This window comes from Sphaeramia orbicularis, chromosome 9 (genome assembly GCF_902148855.1).
Source record: "Sphaeramia orbicularis chromosome 9, fSphaOr1.1, whole genome shotgun sequence".
NCBI classification, from domain to species: Eukaryota; Metazoa; Chordata; class Actinopteri; order Kurtiformes; family Apogonidae; genus Sphaeramia; species Sphaeramia orbicularis.
Genome location: NC_043965.1, coordinates 9,449,128 through 9,470,397, shown reverse-complemented (window position 1 = coordinate 9,470,397; position 21,270 = coordinate 9,449,128). Strand labels below are relative to the sequence as shown.

The following is a 21,270-nucleotide window of genomic DNA, read 5'->3' as shown; positions in this document are numbered from 1 at the left end:
TGTTTGTTTGTTTGTTTGTTTGTCTGTCTGTCTGTCTGTCTGTCTGTCTGTCTGTCTGTCTGTCTGTCTGTCTGTCTGTCTGTCTGTTAGTGTGCAACATAACTCAAAAAGTTATGGACAGATTTGGATGAAATTTTCAGGGTTTGTTGGAAATAGGATAAGGAAGAAATGATTAAATTTTGGTGGTGATTGGGGGTGGGGGGGCCCCCGGGGGGGGCACTGATCAGCCTTGGCGGAGGTCTGCGCTCTCCGAGTGCTACTAGTTTCTTTTATAAAATGCTATGTATTCTCACTTCATAGATTACATGTTTTCTGTGATCTATTATGAATAAAATATGGATTTCCAAAAAACTGTGCTCACTTTTTATTTACATTTTATACAATGTCCCAATTTTGGCGGTTGTAAATTGGTTCACAACAATCATGTTCTAAAGTACAAATAAACACACCCACACCTGTGATCTGAGGGAATGTTGGAAATGGAAACACAACTGATACACCTGCTTCCACCTGTGTGTGTGTGTGTCTGTGTGTCTGTGTGTGTGTGTGTGTGCGTGCGTGCACGTTGGTATTTGTGGTTTAGAGGGACATTTCACCTGACTACACACCTGGGCTCCGAGGACCTATGTGGTTTAGCCGGACCATGCCAGAGTCCTCATAAAACAAAGACTGTTACTGTGTTATTGAGTGTCTAAATAACACTTTTTCGCTTTTTCTTTGAAAGTTCTTATGTACCACTAGACCTGACTTTGAGTGTATCCCAGTGTATAGGACAGCGTCGCCACTGGCCAGTGGTGGAACTGCACTTCCTTACACATTTTCGATACACACGTCAAATTTGGCGGGCAATTTGGCAGGCTTTCCTCTGATTGGCTGGTTTTTGTCAGTGGGCGGTACCTATAATACGTCGACTCCAAGGTCCGCCCACACGTCTCCAGACCTTCAGGACGTTTAAAAATGAAATACTGGAGGAGGAAGTCGCTGCTTGGTGGACTAACTAACGGAGTAAACACATACAGGTAAGGATTTTTAATCTAATTCAGCCTCTTTTTGCTGATTGTGTGTCAAGCCATCGATGTGTGTGTTCTTTGCGCATGGTAAAGTTAGATGAGAGAGCTAACGCATATTAGCTAACGCTGCTATGGCTAAAAGCTTTGCTAATAAGAGGTCAAGGACAGTCGACAGCTCAGGTTTGGTTTTTGGATTCAATAGTTGTAAACCAGTATATGTTATGGCACCATTGTTGGTTTTGTGTCCTGCAGCAAGCTATAGCTTGCTCATTAATTAAGCCTAATTAACATTACGTTGTGCAGTCTTTAACTGTAAGTGTACACAGAGTAGACAGCAGTCTGACAGCTCAGGTTTGGCCTTATGACTGAAAAGTAACAGCACTGTATATAATATGACACCGTTGTTAGTTTTCTGAATGTGCAGCAAGCTACGGTGGTTGTTAGTTAAGCCTCGTTAACGTTCCGGTGTGCATGCGGGGCAGAGGGAGAGGAGGACAGCTCAGGTTTGGCTTTTGGGGGAAAATATGAACCACAGCAGGATATTTTATACTGTAACGATTATGTGATGATAGGATACCACTTTAAAATGTTCATGGCCTGCTTTGTGTAACGCATGAGGGGGAAACAAACCTGACCTGTACCTGGTGCATGTAGTTAACTGAGGAGGCCAGGGGCAGGTGTTCTGAGCAATCAGCACACAGCTGAGCCTGCTTTAAATGTTGGCCTTTACACTAGTTCTTACTACTCATCAGTTTGGGACTGACAGATTGAACAGGTAGAGGAGGATCTGAATGTCTTTCTCCTGTTGTTGGTTCATAGCTTTTTGAAGCATGCGTCTAGCTGAACTCTCACTAATTTGTCTCTTGTAGTTATGTTTTTAATAAGAATCAAACAATCAGAAATTAACCTGATGTCAAAATCACTATAGTGATAACCCCGGTTTGTGTTAATCTCACAAGGTTCTTGGACCCAAAATCATAATGTGGCTCCTATCACTGCCATATAAAAAAAATCAAAATGCTGCTGACCTACTTTTATTTTTATTAGTGTAATATTATTGCAGTAATAATCTATAGTGAATGAAGTAGAGTGAAAGAAGGAAGATGTGATTTAGAGACTGAGGATGGTGATGCAGAGAATCAGTCAGATTGAACACCATTTAATTTTTTTTATATGAAAACCATGGCTGCTAGTGGACTCAAGTTAAAATATTTCCCTTGCCATAGCCTTGTCAGTGTGGTTCTTTTGGAAGTTCACTGGAATTTGTTCTATAAGTGAAACTGTTTCATGTTGTGGGGGACATTGTGCACTATCAAAACATGTAACAACTAAAGCATTGGGTGGCAGAATGCAGTTCAGCCTTATGTAGTCAAGAACAGCTGCACATACAGCAACGGTCATCCTTCTCCTGTTAATGTCATGCAGACTCCAAACATTGCATTTCTATAGTGGAAAGGTGTTTCTCCACTTAGGGAGAGACACATGCACTATACAGCCAGGAAACTTAATGGGTTCTTCAAATGTGAACCTGTTTACCTACTGTTGAACAACATTTTATCTGAAGAGTAGCAAGGGCCATATTCCTCCTGTTGCATATGACAGCAGCCAGAGCCAGTCAGCTGTCAGCAACCAGAATCAGACAAGTCCAGTGGTCAGTCTGCCCAACACAGTCAGAAAGGTAAAATAAATCCAATTTATGGCTTAACTTTGGGCAAAATATCATAACTGCAAATGTGGTGCTGTGTGTGTGTGTGTGTGTGTGTACGTGTACTGACATGAGTATGACATGGTTTGTATGGACAGTAGTATGGTTTATATGGACATGGTTTGTGTGGATGATGATATATAAGGTAGGAGGTAGAAAGTGGCCTACTGTAAAGCCTAAATAGGTTGGGAACTGCTGACTTAGAAGATAGTAGTTTTTGGGATCTACAGACTGTAGTCATGTGGTTGGCTAAGTGACTTAAGAACTGTTTCAGAGTTGATTTGTGTCTTACAAAAGACTTTCAGAGGCACAGCCATAATACATTTCTTGTAATGTTACATAAGCAACATCCTATCTTCACATATTTAAGATATCCCTCTTTTTTTCCTTCTTTTTGCAGGGTCTTGATGAGGAAATGCATTCAACAGTTTGTGGAGCTTCAAATTCCCCATCCACAGTCAAAAATATTAATGAGGTATAGCTTCATAAGTGATAGATTTTAATCAGTTTCTTACATTTATTGTATCTTGTAAAGCTATCTAGAGATTCAAAACAAAGTTTTCCTCTGTGTCCTTGTCAGCAAGAGGATGGTTTCTTTTATTAAAGCCTCAAATGTCCTTTCTGGTGGTACATTTCCAGTACCTGTCTCTTTATTGTCCCTCTCCTATTTGTTTTATCCATTACAGGTGCTGACCGACAGCAACCAGAGCCAGTCAGCTGTGAGCGACCAGAATCAGACAAGTCCAGTGGTCAGTCCTCCTAACATGGTCAGAAAGGTAAATTAAATCCGATTTATGGCTTAACTGGGGCAAAATGTCACGACTGCAAACATGTTTCATTGATGCTGTGTGTGAATAGAATAGGCTTTATTATAATTACACCAGTTGTGCGATGAAATTGCAGATGGTCTCTGCCAGGGACAGTGCACATACATCTGATAACAAAACAATAAGATACAGACATATCTTTAAAAAAAAACAACTTTAAATTATAAAAGTGTGCATTGAAAAATATATGCAAGTTGGAGATATACAGTATGAAAGGCTAAGATTTTAAAAAACGCAGTAGTAGTAGTGAAAGCAATGTAAACGCATGTGTTACAGTGACATGTCAGTACACAGTGTGTGTACTGACATGAGTATGGCATAGTTTGTGTGGACAGTGTTATGGTTTATGTGGACATGGTTTGTGTGGACGATGGTATAGAAGGATTCTCTCATAACATTCTTTTCAAAGCTTCAGTCAGTATATCTGAGTGTATATGTGTGTCGAACTGTGGCCTAACCAAATGGGACTTACGAAGTCCTTATGGTTTATATGGTCCTGCCACCATATGGAGTTGAAAGAAGCATCATATTGGTTTTTGAGAAATATTTGAATTACTATACTTGATTTTTTTTATGTTGGTTAAGTGTGTACGGTGGGTTGTTGACTTACATGTCTGCAGTAGATAAACAATGAAGTAATCCAGTGCTGATTTCATGAGTCAGTGTTACATTAGAAGATAGTAGTTTTTGGAATCTACAGACTGTAGTCTTGGGGTTGGCTAAGTGACTTAACTGTTTCAGAGTGGATTTGTGTCTTACAAAAGACTTTCAGAGGCACAGCCACAATACCTTCCTTGTAATGTTACATAAGCAACATCCTATCTTCACATACTTAAGATCTCCCTCTTTTTTTCCTTCTTTTTGCAGGGTCTTGATGAGGAAATGCATTCAACAGTTTGTGGAGCTTCAAATTCCCCATCCACAGTCAAAAATATTAATGAGGTATAGCTTCATAAGTGATAGATTTTAATCAGTATCTTGCATTGATTGTATCTTGTAACGTTATCTAGAGATACCAGAGATATCCTTTCTGGTGGAACATTCCCAGTACCTGTCTCTTTATTGTCCCTCTCCTATTTGTTTTATCCGTTATAGGTGCCAACTGACAGCAATCAGAACCAGTCAGCTGTGAGCGACCAGAATCAGACAAGTCCAGTGGTCAGTCCACCCAACACAGTCAGAAAGGTAAATTAAATCCAATTTCCTGCTTAGTAATGTCTGATGAAATATTGCATGAGTGTGACATGGTTTATATCAGATATTAAAGTTCTCCGTCACCACGACGGATTTCCGTCAAATGGAAAAATTGAGGGGGGAAAAAAGTCATATTGAAGTAACTTCCCCATGTGTTTCGCGGAGTCCAGTTGGCACCGCGATCCTGTCCTGGGTCTGCAGGTGTTTAACACAGCACACCACGCACATGGGCTGATAGGTTTAACAGTGATGATAATAAGATGACTTCTTTATTTTTATGTCGGGAGGAGAGATTGATGACTATCTTTGGAAGGAAACGCTGCTCCTTCTGTGCCTCAGAAACACATGGACAAGTTCAGCTTTACCAAAGTTCAGCCTCCAGACGCTAACTTTAGTTTAGTGCTAACAAGTAGCTTTCATTATGAAAGAACCACAGCGAAAAGGGAAGAAGACAGAACTGATCTACATGGACCTTCATGTTTGGGTTCATAGCTTATCTCCTCTTGCCGGTATATGACTAGTGTTTGTGTGTATGTGCCTTTCCCATGCGTGCGGCTGTGCACGCCGCGGCCTTACGCGATTACGCGCCCGACTGCATAAGTGCTTTATTTTGACCCGTTTAGCATCTTATTTCTATCTGTGTGGTACAGTACGAAGATAAAATTGAATGAATGAGTAACACCCTTGGTATTTGCAAAGCCACTGTATTTTAAATACCCTCAGAGAGTATCTGTAACGGAATATAATTTCTGTTTCAGTTGACGTAAATTTCTTCCAATCAAAAGAGAACATATATTGGCAGGAGGGGGTTGTGGACACAGGTTTTGACGACGTACAGATTATTTTGGCTAGCATATACGACATCATGGACACGTTGTAGAGGAAGGTGCTGAAGTGGGTAACTATTGAGAGATGCGTGAAAAATCGATGGAGGTGGGCATGGGCTTGATGAGAAGGGAGACGATGGAACTCCAATTGGATCATGGTGCAAAAAAATGAAGCTGCCTGGTGTGTGCATGTGCGTAGTTTGCCACAAGAAATTCTGTAGGATTCCAGTGGTAAAAAGCCTGATCCACCATCAATCTGAGAAACTGAAGATTAGTTGGTTAGGGTTACATTTACACAGACATTTTCCCCAAAATTCATGTGCTGTTGGAGTTGGAGTTATGTTTTAGGAGTTCCTAAATTGTTCAATAAAAAGTTTTTCACTCATTTTTTGCAGTAAGGTTTTCTTCTAGTTATTTTCACTTGCTTCAAAGGTTTTCATACCCTTTAAAATTAACCAGAGAGCACCAAAATTGACCTGAAGCTTTAAAAATTTTCTGGGGGAGGACCCCCAGACCCCCCACCAATACCACTCATGACATTTTTTCTATCCATGTTACTAATCTTCTACATCTGTACACTCTCCCATTCAGTGTGTTTTACAGTATTGCCAAATTTGACTATATAAACTTGTACGCTATTGTAGTATTGTATTGCATCATTTTTAATAGTGGCCAATGATTTTGACCAGAAGAAAATTTTCAGTCAGATGAAAAATTTTTTGCTTTAATCCCTGGTCTGAGAGGATCAAACATTTTGGGTGATAATCAGATTTTAGGGGCAATATGGATTGGAGGGCAATTATTAATTTTTAATCTGACATACATGGTACCTATGTACTGGATGCAGTTGTACACAGAATGACCACCAAGGATGGCATGGATCTATTAATGTGTACAATATTGAATGAAACCTGTTTTTTTTTTTTTTTTTTTTTTTTTTTTTTGTCTCTCTGGCAGAAATATAAAGGAAGAATGGAAACTGATGGTGAGGGCTGCCAGTCAGTGATCCAAAAGGCTTGGCATGCTATGGATCTAAGTCGTATGAGCTCTGTGAACGAGGACGCACAAGAGACTGTGAGGAAGTGGATTCTGTGAACAGTGTTGAACTGAGGGGGGATGAACTGTTGAAACATGAGGTGCATGTATGCAGGTTAACCATAAGATCTCTGGCCAGAGATTTTTTTTTTTTTTCTTTCAAGGGTGGCATGCCGTTGAAAACAAAATGTATGTGTAAAAAAAAAAAATGTCTGACAGTGAACACAACATTGGTTCAGTGAAATACACTTGGACTGTTTCACCACTGGCTACTTTAGAAAGGATGGGTTTGTCAGATAGTTTTCATCAGAGTAAAACCCCCTGTTCCCAATAAAACTAAACTTGTAGCTCTAAATCTACCAAGAAGTTGTTTACCAAAAAAACCCCTAAAGATATCATTGACAACTGTTTAAAACATGTGAGTGTGTGTGTGTGGGTAGGTGTGTGACGTCAGTGTAGACAGCTGATATGCAGACGAAGAATCTGGGTTAGTAAGCATGTGTATGACTTCTGCTGCAGGGGAGGGGAAGGAGAGGAGAGAGGTGTAGGTGTCTCACAGCCTAGTTGCTTTGGAACCGTTGTTGCCTGTATCCTCTTAGTTTCCTCATCTGGTATGTATTTGTGTAGTAAAACTGTATGTTTGTACTTTTTTATGCAGGAATCAGTTTACTGTTAATACACAAAAATAAGATTCAACAGATGCAGAACATATGGTTTTACGTGTTAAAGTCTGATCAAACTGTCGTGACGGTGGTTTTCAGAAGGATTTGATGATGATGATGATGATCCAAAGCTTCAGTTGTAATCTGTAACTTTACGATCAGTTTCTGTATAAAACTAGGATTTTAGCAGATGTGTTTTCATGCAGCATCCTCTCCAGATGTTACCTGTGGAGCTGAACTGAACTGCAGCTTTAGGCTTAAGGTCAGAACGCTGCTTTAATCCTGTCTCTTTTCATGCTTTTACAATCTGATTTAATGTTTCTTTTGTTTATTATACTTATTTTAATCTTTTTGCTGACTTTTCTTCTTTAAGTGCTCGGCTGTTAGGTTAAAGAAAATGAGAAATTAGAGAAGATTTTTTTTTTCTCTTTTTGTAAATACGACCGTAAATGCACAAGTATTTTGTTAAAGGGGCAGAAAACCGAATCGAAGCCTCATCTTCGGTCTTTTCCAGTTTTTTCCCGCAGGTTGTGAATGCAGCGTCACGACGAGGCGCAGAAAACCAGCGCGTTGAAACGGTGGTGGAAACAAACACTAACCATTAAATCTAATGACACCGGTGAATATTACAGCAGAACATGGAAGTGTGTAGGTATAGATCATATTTTATATAAACTAATAGAGTTGTGGGATATATAAAAAGATCATTGAAATAGTCATATAGTGTAAATTAGAAGGAACAATGCATATGATTATGGATTATAGCCAACTGTATTTATATGGGTTTCTATGTAGTGCACTGCTAAAATCTACATCTGTCCACATGTATTTGTCTCATTTCTAGTTCAAATATCTGATCCCACTGAAAATCAGACAGAATCACCTGAAGAGGAACTTTTCAGTCAGATAGAAGAACTGATTTATAGACAATAGATCTGGAAAATCTGACTTCAAGAAATCTGAACAAGATAATTTTCACTTGGTCCATTGGCAGATTTGTTTTGCTTGAATTAAGCAAAAAAAATTGTGTGTGTGTGTGTATATATGTGTATATATATATATATATATATATATATATATATATATATATAAATAATATACACACACATATTTGTGTGTAGACTTCTTGTATTGACCTAATTAGTGTTGTATTAAAGGGGGTGGGATAAACAGTTTGTTCCTGTGAGCTACCACTGACCCTGCAGTCAGTCTTCTTTTGTGTAACTGTATGAATGTGTCTTTGGTTTTGGCTGCCTTAGTTTCTTTTACTTACGTGGACGCTGAGTTTTCTGCTGCTGTTTCTGTGTTTCAGGAACCAGGAAACCAGTTCAGCCTGAGAGAAGAGTTTCAGAGCCTCAATCTGGAGGAGAAACCACAGAGGACCAGGACCAGGTCACAGAGCACAGACTGGAACCCCACAACAGGACTACAGATCAGAATCAAAGGCCAGAACCACAGACCAGGACCCACAATCACTTCAAAACAATCACTTTCCCACTAGAGAATATTAATTATATATTAATTATCTCAGCCTTAAATTTAAAAGGAACACAAAGAAAGTAATTCTGTCATCAATTTCATTTACATTTAACCTTTCCTCAGTGATTCATCACCATTTATTAAAACATTATCCTCTGCATTTTTCAGTGTAAAGCAAGTATTTTCCTACATTTAATTCATGTAGATGTTCATAAAAGCTCAGAGTAAATTCAAACCTTATTAGATTAAATCAGGAAAAAAAACAAGGAAAATGTGACTTTTCCAGCAAAATATATCATGAACTGAACATAAACCAAATGTCTCCATCCACTGTCACTGATCCAACTACTTCAGTTCCTCTACATGTATTGATAGATTAGTGCGCAGGTGTCAAACATGCAGCCCGGGGGCCAAACCTGGCCCGCTGAAGGGTCTAGTCCGGCCTCTGGGATCAATGTGTGAAATGCAAAAATTATACTGAAGACATGAACAATCAATGATGTTAAAGTCATTTTAAGTCAGTTCAATCTAAAGTGGGTCAGACCAGTAAAATACTATTATAAGAACCTATAAATAATGAAAAACACTCATTTTCCTCTTTTGATTTAGTGTACAAACTGCTTCTGTATCTGAGCCATCAGAAACAAGTGACCGCTGCCAAGGTCCATCCAGGCTTTATGTTAACGGTGAGCACAAACCCAAAAATGTTTTTGGTGGTTTTTTTTGTTTGTTTTTGTGGTTTGTTTTTTTTTTGACACTTTTGTAAACATTTTAGTTTTACAAAACAAGAACATGAAATTGAGGTCTAGATATGGCGATTATAACATCAAACATGCATACAACATCAAATGCTTTTATTAACTAGTACTGCCACTGTTTGTAAAGTCTGTCCATTTTCTCCAGTGCCTTTTTCAGGGCTCCTCCTGGAGCCGCAGGGTAAAAGTCAGCTGTTCCATCAGTCAAATGTTTTCTGCGATAGAAATAAAAAAGCCTGTTGCGGGTGGCTCTTTCTGTAGCCAACATTTTGCTGTGACTCTTTTAGCTGATGTCAACAGAATCTTTAGGAGATAAACATTGTCTGAATCCAGTTTGTCTGGGAAGCAACCAAGATACAGTACAGTAAAGGAGCAACTGATGTGAAACTGATGTTTTGCTGGATTTGAAATGTACAGACAGATTAGAAACAGCCAGATGAACGAATAGAATAGAATAGAGTAGCCTTTATTGTCATTATGTGTACAATGAAATTAGGAAAATTAATATCGTTAGACACTTCTGGACTTTCTTTTTTGTTACTAGAAAGAAAATGAAAATCTGTTTTTTAAATTTGGTTTCTCTGTTTTGACACTGAAAAAGAAAAACACCTTGAAATTCAATTTTAATTTGTCTATTTTAAAATGAAAATCAATTACCCACTAGTTTTTCTTTTGTTTCTGAAAAGAAAATCCAATTACCAAAAGATACACTGACTCGTTTTTAACAAGCACACCAGAATTTCATTGTGTATGCTCTGTGTATACAGTGACAATAAAAGGAATGTTGAATCTTCTCCCTCCGCTCTGTTCTCTGCATGTGTTTCTAACTGCCTTTCTAACCCCCCCTCCTTCGCTTCATGTCTCTGTCTCTGTCGTCCCTTCTTCTTTTACTGTTCTCTCAGTCTGACTGGGGGAATGGGTGAGGAAAATGGAGAGGGGCCATTTTTCCAGACCAGAACTCCTGCCAAACCCCCTGCGCTGGCCAGCGAATAGGAAGAGAAGGAGGAATTGGTCAGAAACCATCTGTACAGTCCAGACTGAGCTCTCAGATTTGGTGGGAAACACCGCTTCAAACCCGACCCCTGCCTTGTGTTCCGTCTTATGTGTTCAGTCAGACAGCGTTGTACCAGATCTTTCCTCATACATTACTCATATTTGATTTCTTTTTTCTCTCTTGTTTGTGTTCAAAGCTTGAATTCTTCACCTGCCTGCCCTGCTGTTGAGTGACGACGACGAAGACGATGATCTGGACTGGTTAAACTGACATGACATGCAACCACAATAGTGTCTGTTTTGTTTGAATGGTCAACACTGTAGTAAGTAAGTAAGTCAAGCTTTATTTATATAACACTTTTTAAAACAACATGTTACAAAGTGCTTCACATAAAGGAGACATGGATAAGAACAAATAGGAAAGACAAGAATAAGAAAACAGTTTCAACATGCAGATACTAACTTTCTGGCACAAGCAACACACACTGAACAAACACCATGGCCACATATGTCACAAACAACCCCTAAGACAGACCCATAACCAACACTGAATACAGTAACACACAGACACAATATAGATGTAAACAAACCTCCATACGCAAATATATGCACACACACCACACTGTCCTGATTTAATGAAATGCTTGTTTATAAAAGTGAGTTTTTAAAAGTCGCTCGAAGGCGGATAAAGAGGAATGTGGTGCTTTCCCATCTGTCTGCGAGGAGAAGCTCATGCTGATGAACTGAAGGAAAAGTCAAACAGATGAACAACTTCTCTGCGGTTTCACATTGACTGAGCTGCTGCCACAGCTTCACGGAGGACAAAGCTACAATCCCTGGCTTTTATTCTGGTTAAAATAACAAGCCTGTAATTCACAGAAACTGCTTTTCTTTAATTGTGTCATATCTTTTGGTGATACAATTTAATATCCAACTTTTTACACAGCACTGTAGGAGATTATTTAGTTGGATCAGCAGTTACCCTGTTGACGTCTGTGGTTTCAGACTGTATCGTGAAATGGTTTTTAATTATTAGCTCGCTGCTTTAAGAATAACTTTTACACAATTTTGCTAAATTTTGCTTATATTCATTCCTGAATATAAATGAGATGAAATTGTGGCCTTCATTGCCCATCATAATGTTTTCATTCATTCATTTTCTGAACCTGCTTTATCCTCACTAGGGTCACTGGAGCCTATCCCAGCTACATGGGGGCGAAGGCGGGGTACACCCTGGACAAGTGTCCAGTTCATTGCAGGGCTGAACATATAGAGACAAACAGTCACTGTCACATTCACACCTGTGGGCAATTTAGATGAACCAGTTAACCTATCGGTGCATGTGTTTGGATGGTGGGAGGAAGCCGGAGTACCTGGAGAGAACCCACGCAGACACGGGGAGAACAGGTAAACTCCACACAGAAAGGTCCCACCCCCCATCGACGGTGTTGGAATGGAACCCAGGACCTTCTGTCTGTGAGGCACCAGTGCTAACCACTGCACCACCGAGTCGCCCATCATCATGTTTTATTCATGTTAAATCTGTTTTTGTCTGCCATGTTTTTGTTAAGTCCTCTGAAGATGTTATTTTCTCTCCTCCAGTTGCTTGTTAATTTATTTCTCTGAATATCCACTGCACAAATATTCATGAAACCTGGATGAAGCGTAGAGCGTTGGCCATGGATGAACCCAGTAGTTTATGGAGCAGACATGTACAAATTGGATACTACATTTTTTTATTTATTTTTTTTCTCATTGCAAGATTTTGATTGAATTAAATGACTTTCTGTGGAGGTATGTCCTACATTTTTGGTTTTTCACATGGTTTACATCTATTGTATATTTATTGTACAGTTAATTACTTTGGAATCAATGAGCCTGGTGCTTGTGGATCAAATATTTGCCACCAGATACCACTGATTTAATTATTGCCTTTGGAAGTTTTTGTTGAAATAGTAAACTAATTATGTTGGAGTTCAGTCTCATGTTAAACTTCAAAATATGGAAATGAACAATCATACCATTAGATTGAAGTGTCAAAACATGAATTCAAACCCAGTCAGATGTTTGTTTTAAAAAAGATGCAATAATATTTCTAATTTGAACTTAAATCTAATGCTGTTTATTGTAATGTACATAAAAGCCTGAATTATTTAGTTCAAGGCTGTTGTAAATGTGTTTTTCCATTATTATTTTTTTTTTTATACTGAAAATGTTGAGTTGATGTTGTGACTCCTTTGAGCCAGCAGGCAGAGCTTAAGGCCCTCGTAAACCATTATTGTAGCCAAACAGAAGCACCGCACCGGTCACAAACTTGGATCAAAGCCCAAACTAATATGAAATATTCGGTTACAGTCGTGTAAAAGGTAGGTTTATTCCAGCGGCATTAGGTTTGGTGTAGGGTTATTCGTTGACTCTTGACCTCAAAATGAAAGACACTTTTGTATATATATGTGTGTGTGTGTGTGTGTGTGTGTATATATATATATATATATATATATATATATATATATATATATATATATATATATATATATATATTTTTTTTTTTTTTTTTTTTTTTGAATTTTTAAATTTTTATTTCTTTATTTTTTTCATTTTTCTCCTTTTTTTCATACTTTACTTACAAAATACCATATACACATAGGCCAGAACATGCCATGGAGAAAGAAAATATAATGCTTGAGGTGAGGCAGGAAGAAATTAAATACAATTACACAAATAGGTAAGTAAATAAAAGTAAAGGAATAAACAAAGAGAAAAAAATAAATTACAACTTAAATTCTTCTCATAAGGCTTTAGTCTTCACAGCTTTAGGGTTAGTGCAAAAGTTAAGTGTGTCTAGATAGGATTTCAAATAAGATTTAAAGACCACAGAGCTGGGTTTCTGATCGGCAGACTTGCTTGTATGTATATGAAATTTAGCTAATAAGGAAATGAGATTAAAAAAAAACTATTTCCGAACAGGCAAATTAGTAATAAAGAAACCAAATAAAATATCTTCAATTTTGAAGTTAAAAGAAATATCCAGCTTTCTATTTAAAAAAAAAAAAAAAAGATACCACACCAAAAAGTTGAAGAAAAGGCACATTCCCAAAACAAATGAGTTAATGTTTCATCTGAATTATGACAAAATGAGCAGAAAGGGTCGACACTGATCTTCTACTTAATCAGAGCTGAATTAGTTGGATAACACCTATGGAACACTTTTAAAGACACCTCTGTCACTTTATTGGAAATGAAACACTTCCTTGGTAATAACCATACCTTTTCCCATTCCACATCAGAATATAAATTACTCCAAAAAAAAAGATGGAAGCTGGCTTACAAATTGTATCCCTTTGAATCACTTCTCTAATGCATTGATTATTAGTTGTTTTTTTTTACTCAAGAATGGATGTAAATTTCCTGTGTATAATTCTGATTGTGCAGTTTGAGGGCTAATGGTTGTTGAAGGACTAATAGTAGAAGATGCATCAAACACAACTGCATATTCTCTAGGGAGTACCAGAGTTTTATATTCCAACCAAAATTCACTGTAAGTCAATAAGTGACCTTCCCTGTTAAACAACTGACAGACAAGCAGTGTTCAGTAATCAACCCAATTCTTTAAAAACCACTTACGTTTGAAACATATATTCCGGTTATTCCATATACAGGGTGTCCCATAAGTCTCCATACATAGGAGACATAATCCATTCCATGGTTCTAACATGTATTTCTTTCTATTTCTTCTTTCTAGTTGTTCAGCAGTGGAGGACACGCATTGAAATGTGTTCCCGACAAAATGGCAGTCATACAGAGCATATTGTAGAAATCAAAATGGTTTATGTCAAGAAACGTTTATTTTTCCTATGTATGGAGGCTTATGGGACACCCGGTATAACATTTGTGAGGGGAAAAGTTATGGAGGACCAACATAAAAGTAAGTGTTGATGAAAATGAGAAAGTTTCTGTGGTCTAAATCCGGTATTTCCTCCCGTTTGCAGACATGAATTTGCACGGACCCTTGCCTCTGATTGGCTAGAAAGGCTCTTCTGCGATTGGCTACTTTAATCTTTATTTATTTTATTTATTTTTATTTATTATTATCTTTATTTGACTTGATTTGAGGCGTTTACTCATTTCCAAGGCAGGCTGTCAATAGTGTTTTTTTTTTTTTTTTAGAGCGTTCTTTTTTTTTTTTTTTTTTTTTTTTTTTTTAGAACGTTCTTTTAGAACACATTTTGGAGGTGGGAGGGGTGAGGCGTGACGTAATTTGTATAAGGGTTAAATACAGTGTCGAGCTGACTATGGGTGGGGCAGCACGTTGGTTCAGTGGTTTAAGCTCATGTCTCGCGAAGCGAATGTTGTGGGTACGAGTCCAGGTGGGAACCCCTATGGTCAGGCGTACTGGCATTAGCACTGTGGCAATGCAAGCTACGCTGCGTCACCTGGTCGGCATGGTGCTCAGGGTGCGAGCGGAAGGGCGTGGGGCCAACGGTCCTACCGAGGGGGTGGTCGGGAGGTAGGCTCCGCCCACGTCTGGAAGAACGTAATCATCCCTGGTCCAGTGCTGTGCGGGCTGGGCTGGCAAGGCGTGGCTTTGGGGGGCCACGGGGGGGAGTGCGTGCCAGTACGTCCCCAGGAGCATACGCCGAAGGGGGCGGGGCCAATGGGTTCTGTTGAGGCTTGGTTGGTAGGGAAACAGAACTCATCCGGCCCTGGAGGCGTGTCGACTCCAAGTAGGGGTTGTGCGTGCGTGCGTGGATGGGTGAGCATGGGTGAGGGTCGCTGCGCTGGCGTGTTGCCCTTTTGGGTGTGGCTTGGCTGACGTCAAATTTACGTCATCCACATTCTAGAATAAGAGAGAATGCTTTTTTTCTTTTTTTTATGCTGTACAGACGCCTTAATAGGGGTGAATGGATGAATGCATGGGAGGTATTTTAAACCAAATAAATTATATTATACTAAATTTATAATTATATTAAATTTGTAATTATATTATATTAAATTTATAATTATATTAAATTTATAATTATATTAAATTTGTGATTATATTATATTAAATTTATAATTATATTATATTTACATTTACATTACATTTATAATTATATTAAATTTACAATTATATTAAATAATTCTTTTCTATCTTTTTCCTTTTTTTTAAATAGACATAAAAATATCAGGACACATCTACAGCTTGTGGAACTTGACATTTTGTTATTTGATATATTGTGACTGACATAAATGCCAAGTTGTCAATAATTTTTAGGGTAAATATCAAAGCAGTATTTCTTGTAAGTTTAAGTTTTGATTAATTGTGCAGCTGTAGTTATAGCCTTCCTGGATGCACCGCCACAGGGATTCCCATATTCAGTCATTTGTACATGTTTTGTACAGGGATCCTCTGTTTTTCTGCCGGTGGAAAAACCGGCCGAACCTTCTACAGTAGAAGGACGGAAAAGGGTGTAGGAGCTTGTGGGCTCTTGTGGAGAACAGCCCGTGTGTTTACTGTGTGTACCCATGGAAAAGCTGCTGAAGACGGCCTGACCCAACTCTGCTTTTTTCACTCAAACTGTGAGTTTTTGAACCTCTGTTAGGAACAGGACTTAGTATTCAGTTCCAGTGAATTACTTTTAGAATAGAGTGATTTGGTCTTCTGTTAACGGACGGGTTTTCCCGTCAGTTGAACCTCCAGAAGGAAGGAAACAGAAACAAATGGAAACACACTGAAAAAAGGGCAAAGGGAGGGTGCTTCACTTTTCAAATATGTACTTGGCATATACAGCACAGTTTAGTTTAATTCATAACGTATACAACAGTTGAATTGTGTTCTTCCTCCTAACATATGTGGGTCAGGCTGACTTCTGAAACACTCCTGCTTTAGGAGGGAAAAGCTCAGCTGCACTTGGACAGTTTTTCGCTGGGACTCAGAATAATGCTGCTTTGGACCACTCTGTACAAGGTAAGGATGAATTGAATCTTATGCAACGTTATTCAGAATGACTTTATGCACTGTTTTCACAGAGCCAAGCTGTTCTATGCTATTAGCACCGAGCAACATGAATCTGTCGGTGCTAAGGTTAGCTTAAGCTACCACTTACGTTAGCTACACGACTGTTGGCGAGTAGTGTTTTATATGTGGTCATATTTATTGAAATGTACACACAGCGTATGTTTAGTGTCGACTTCAGTCTAAAGTGTGTGCTTTCAAGAGGGCTGTTGACAACTGAGCTTAGTTTAGTGGGGCAGAGGCAGTTGGAAGCGGTGCAGAGGAGAGCTAACATGATGGTTGTGGGTAAACATCCTTCTGTACATTTACATTACGGCTCAAATGGCCCTAGGGGGTCAAAGGAGTGGCCTTTTTTGGACAGACAGGGAGTGCATATTGAGGCACCGACACCGCCGGTGGCTCACTTTCGGTACCACGGCTCGGTGCCGCGCTGCTAGCAAACTGTTTTTTTTTTTTTTCTTCGTCTTTTTTGCAGACATACCGTGACCTAGTGTAATCTGTCATTGCATATGGTTAGTAGCTCTACACTGTAGCTGTGGAGCATATACCATCTGTGCTCTGTAGGCTGTGGATGGTCAGCTGTGTTTGCTGTTTGAAACATGGATAATAGAAAGAACAACGGTGGTGTGGAGAAGACAAGAATTAAAAAGAGGAAAGCTCTTGAAGCAAATGCAGCCAAATGTGACAAAAGCGGCAACTTTTTCACAAAAACGATCTCCCGGTTGGAAACAACTAATGAGGACGATGAACCGGGTAAACCACCTTTCAAGCTAGTTAATTATTGAGTCAGTGAATTGTGTGGCATTGTGGCGTGGAACATAACGTTATGCATTTTAAATAATAGTATGATGCGACGCCACAGAACTGGGAAACTTTGTTTTGTAGCTCCTCAGAGTCAGAAGGCAGATCCAGCAGCAGACACCAGCCATGAGCCCACAAGTCCAGAGTGGGCAGGTAGGACTGCTCATAGAGGGAAGATGAATAAATAGAATATATTAATAAATAGAATAATAAATAGAATAAATAGGCTTCAATGGAGAGTATGGTGTAGGTCTGTTCAATATGAAAGGTGCTCTGAGATGCTCCAGGATTCAGTACTACATGAATGAAACTGACACCAAGGCTTTGAAAATAGAAGATTTGTGCTGAGAATTCTGAGCATTTTTAAACTGTGCTTTAGTGTCAGAAGCAGAGCCAGGAGCCAGTAGTGATGAGGGGATTGTTCCTGTCAGGATGGAAGGAAAAGGTGAGCTGTTAGAATAGACTGTGTAAACAAGCATTAGTTCCAGTAAAACCACTTTCTATACTGTGGTGGAAAAATTTACTTTTTAGGACGGGCCGGAGCATCAATCGACAGCGTAGACTGGACGACTGGACACCGGAGCTGGACACAGCTGCATCACGCACCCACACACACACAAGACTCACTGGTTGAAACCTAGCGGTGGTAACGACCCCAGTGACGTCTCATATACACTTATCCTTTGCCTGGTCACTGGCGAGTGACTGAAGACCCCCTGCCCCACACATACACTGATTCGACGACGATGGAGGTGATCAAAGGGTCAGCTGTCATCTGCATCACCCTCCTGTGCCTGTACATGTGGTACATGGACACATTCTATCAGGTATCTGATCCTGACAGATTTTGATGAAATTTTCAGGGTTTGTTGGAAATGGGATAAGGAAGAAATGATTAAATTTTGGTGGTGATCGGGGGTGGGGGGGCCCACGGGGGGGGCGCAGACCAGAAAATTTCATCAAAATCTGTCCATAACTTTTTGAGTTATGTTGCACACTAACGGACAGACAAACAGACAGACAGACAGACAAACAAACAAACAAACCCTGTCAAAAACATAACCTCCTTGGCGTGGGGGGGCCCATGGGGGGGGGCCACTGATCAGCCTTGGCGGAGGTCTGCGCTCTCCGAGTGCTTCTAGTTTTAGTTTTAAAGACTCATTTAAAGACCCATAATCAATACTAAGACTGGACTACTTTGACACTATAAGACAGTGGTTCCCAACCTTCTTTGGCTCATGACCCCATTTTAACATCACAAATTTCTGGTGACCCCAGACATTCAAAACAGATTTTTTTTTTTTTTTTTGCTAAAATTAATTTGTATTAAATCATGTAATAATTTGCTCTACTATGTTTCAAATAAACATTAATTTTAGACAACATTTAGTCTATATAATGTATATTATTATGGACGGAGGCAGAAAAGCCAGGTGTAGATTACTGCACAAAGTGAGACTTTTATTTTCCTTGGTCAGGATACGTACAGTCAGTCCAGCTTGGATTTACAAGGCTGACAATTAATACTGAACAAACAAGAACTCAAACTATGAATTATGAAAGAGCTGCAGCATCTGAAAATGACCACAATGAACATTTGACAGATGAATAGTACCACCGTGCTTCAATTTCAGCTTCACAGTTTGTTATGTCTTTTATGGATTGGGATTGTCTTTGTCAACTCACCATATACTTTTTATTAGTATTTTTTTTTTTTTTTAATCAATTACTAGAAATTTCAGGTGACCCCAAGGTTGAAAAACACTGCACTAATCCTACCAATACAATGGACTGCACTGGAATAATTATGTTTTCAGACGCATTCCTTTTTATTTCTATTTATATGCATCAAAAATCAGTGATTACACTTGATCGATCAAGAGTAAATTATATTGTCTTAATCATTTCGTGAGAAGAGGTACAAATATTTATAATATATAGTATATTTAATTAATGTTGATTTGAATTCACTGCGACGTCATTTTGTTTTTAACCCATGAAGACCCAAACATCCATCTGATATAAACTGTTTAATACCTGTTGAACCACTAATCCTATCAGTCCATGTAAACAACTGGTGTAAAATGCAGTTTGTCATCTTTTCATGGTCATCAGATATGACCCATTTGGACATTTAGAGGCTCCGTAGTTACCGTGGAAACACTGTCATCTTCTACAACATTGATTCACCAGTAAAACCCATGGAATTGGATCAATGACAGTGAATGGAAACACTGGGTTTATGTTCAGTTAGTGATAGATTTTGCTGAAAAAGTCACTTTTTCTTCAGTTTTCTCTGTTTTTGATAAAATAACCATCAACTTTAATCTGAGCTTTTCTGAACATTTACACAATCTGTGAATTAAATATAGGAAAATACACGATGTTCATGGAAGAAACGCAAAATACAGAGGATTATGAAATAATAAATGGCAATAAATCACCTAAGATTCACCAGAATTGGATCAGTGACAGTGGATGGAGACACCTGTTTTTACATTTTGCTGAATGGGTCTCTTTTACCTCATTTTTTTCTGTTGTAATATAATAACCTCTGAATTTACACTGAGCTTTTATAAACATCTACATGATCTGTGAATTAAGTATAGGAATATACATGATTTACACTGAAAAATGCAAAATGGAGAGGATAATATTATAATAAATGGTGATAAATCACTTAGGAAAGACAAAAAAAAAACATATGGACGTTAGGACAAATATAGCTGTGGGTCTTTTAAACTGGACTCTGAGGAGTTTCCTTCACCTCTGCCCAGGAGTGTTCATATTTATGATGGTAGCTGAATGTTTAGGTAGAAGACCAGCACTAATCCGTTTAGTGAATAAGGAAGCATGGTTGGAATCTCATCTATTTGTTCGCCGTTAAGTGGTCCAGGCCGACTGACGCCATGGGCTTCAACACAGATACAGATCAAATTACCTGCTGTTTAGCACTTATTTGGTTTGTAATCTAATACTTATTGGCAATCGTTTCAACATGGCGGCTGCACCAACAGGACAGCAACTTTGGACAAGAAGCTTTTAAGTCTTTAACAAGTGAAACAGTGGTGACTTACATTTAATGACAAGTATCAAGTCTAGAGGCGGCAAATGTACACACACACACACACACACACACACACACACACAACTATACTTAAATATGGATGTACTTGTTCAACTTCTTTATTGCAGTAAAAATGTAAAAGTCTGGGCCCTATAAGAACTTCCACGCTTTGTAGCAGTTTTGATACTTTTCATTTATGTATAAAAGCCCTGTTGGTTAACATTAAGCAAAAACTTGAATTCTAAGTTTTCTGAAATGTATATAAACCCTACAGTAGGTAATATTTCCACTGGCTGCCAAGACTACTAACCCTTTAACCCCTAATGTGTCTGTGGTGCTCATTCCATATGTTTGATTTGTTTTAAATATTCATAAAATTCAACCATTTGCTCAATAAGTAAAATTTCAAAAACATGCTGATAGAATAGACCTTGTGCTTTCCATAGACCAGTGATTCTCAAACTTTTTACAGTGGAGTACCCCCTCAAATATACTTTATTTTTTAGTTAAATACCCTCTACTGTTCAGCTTTTTTGATCAAAAGAAAAAATAATGGGGCGAAATTTGTTCCTATGAAAAAGGTGTCTGCTTTTATTTTCAAAACAGCATGTATTTAACTGTAATATATTAAAAATAACAAATCTTTAAGGTAAATTTTGTGTGCAAAATATAAACTGCCCTCTTTCATTGATAAGAAAAATAAACAAATCGATTCTTAATGAAGAAATGAACCTTCCATCAACAAAAAATAATTACTTAATTACTCAAATAAACTCATCTTGAATAATTTAAATAGAATTGTTCTTAAAATGTTACCAAAGCTTAGGGGGGCATTGATGTTTTTAAAAGCATTGAAATGTCAATTTTACTACATAAATGTATTTATTGTGTTTTATATTTCAGCATGAATTCTCATTCTT

General features: G+C 38.4%; 1 protein-coding gene and 1 long non-coding RNA gene across 2 annotated transcripts in view; both read left to right on the top strand.

The window, feature by feature from the left end:
- The window catches only part of LOC115425596 (submandibular gland secretory Glx-rich protein CA-like), a 611,393-nt gene extending 600,671 nt beyond the window's left edge, over nt 1-10,722 (top strand). Inside the window, exon 2 of the mRNA XM_030143231.1 lies at nt 10,397-10,722. Coding sequence (XP_029999091.1) covers nt 10,397-10,487 — 91 coding nt within the window. The 3' untranslated portion in view covers nt 10,488-10,722. The remainder of the gene's footprint in view (nt 1-10,396) is intronic.
- Nucleotides 960-3,480, top strand: LOC115425600 (uncharacterized). Its single transcript, XR_003936253.1, has 3 exons — nt 960-1,019; nt 3,116-3,190; nt 3,402-3,480. It is a non-coding gene; the product is annotated as an uncharacterized LOC115425600 (long non-coding RNA).
- Nucleotides 10,723-21,270: the final 10,548 nt, after the last annotated feature.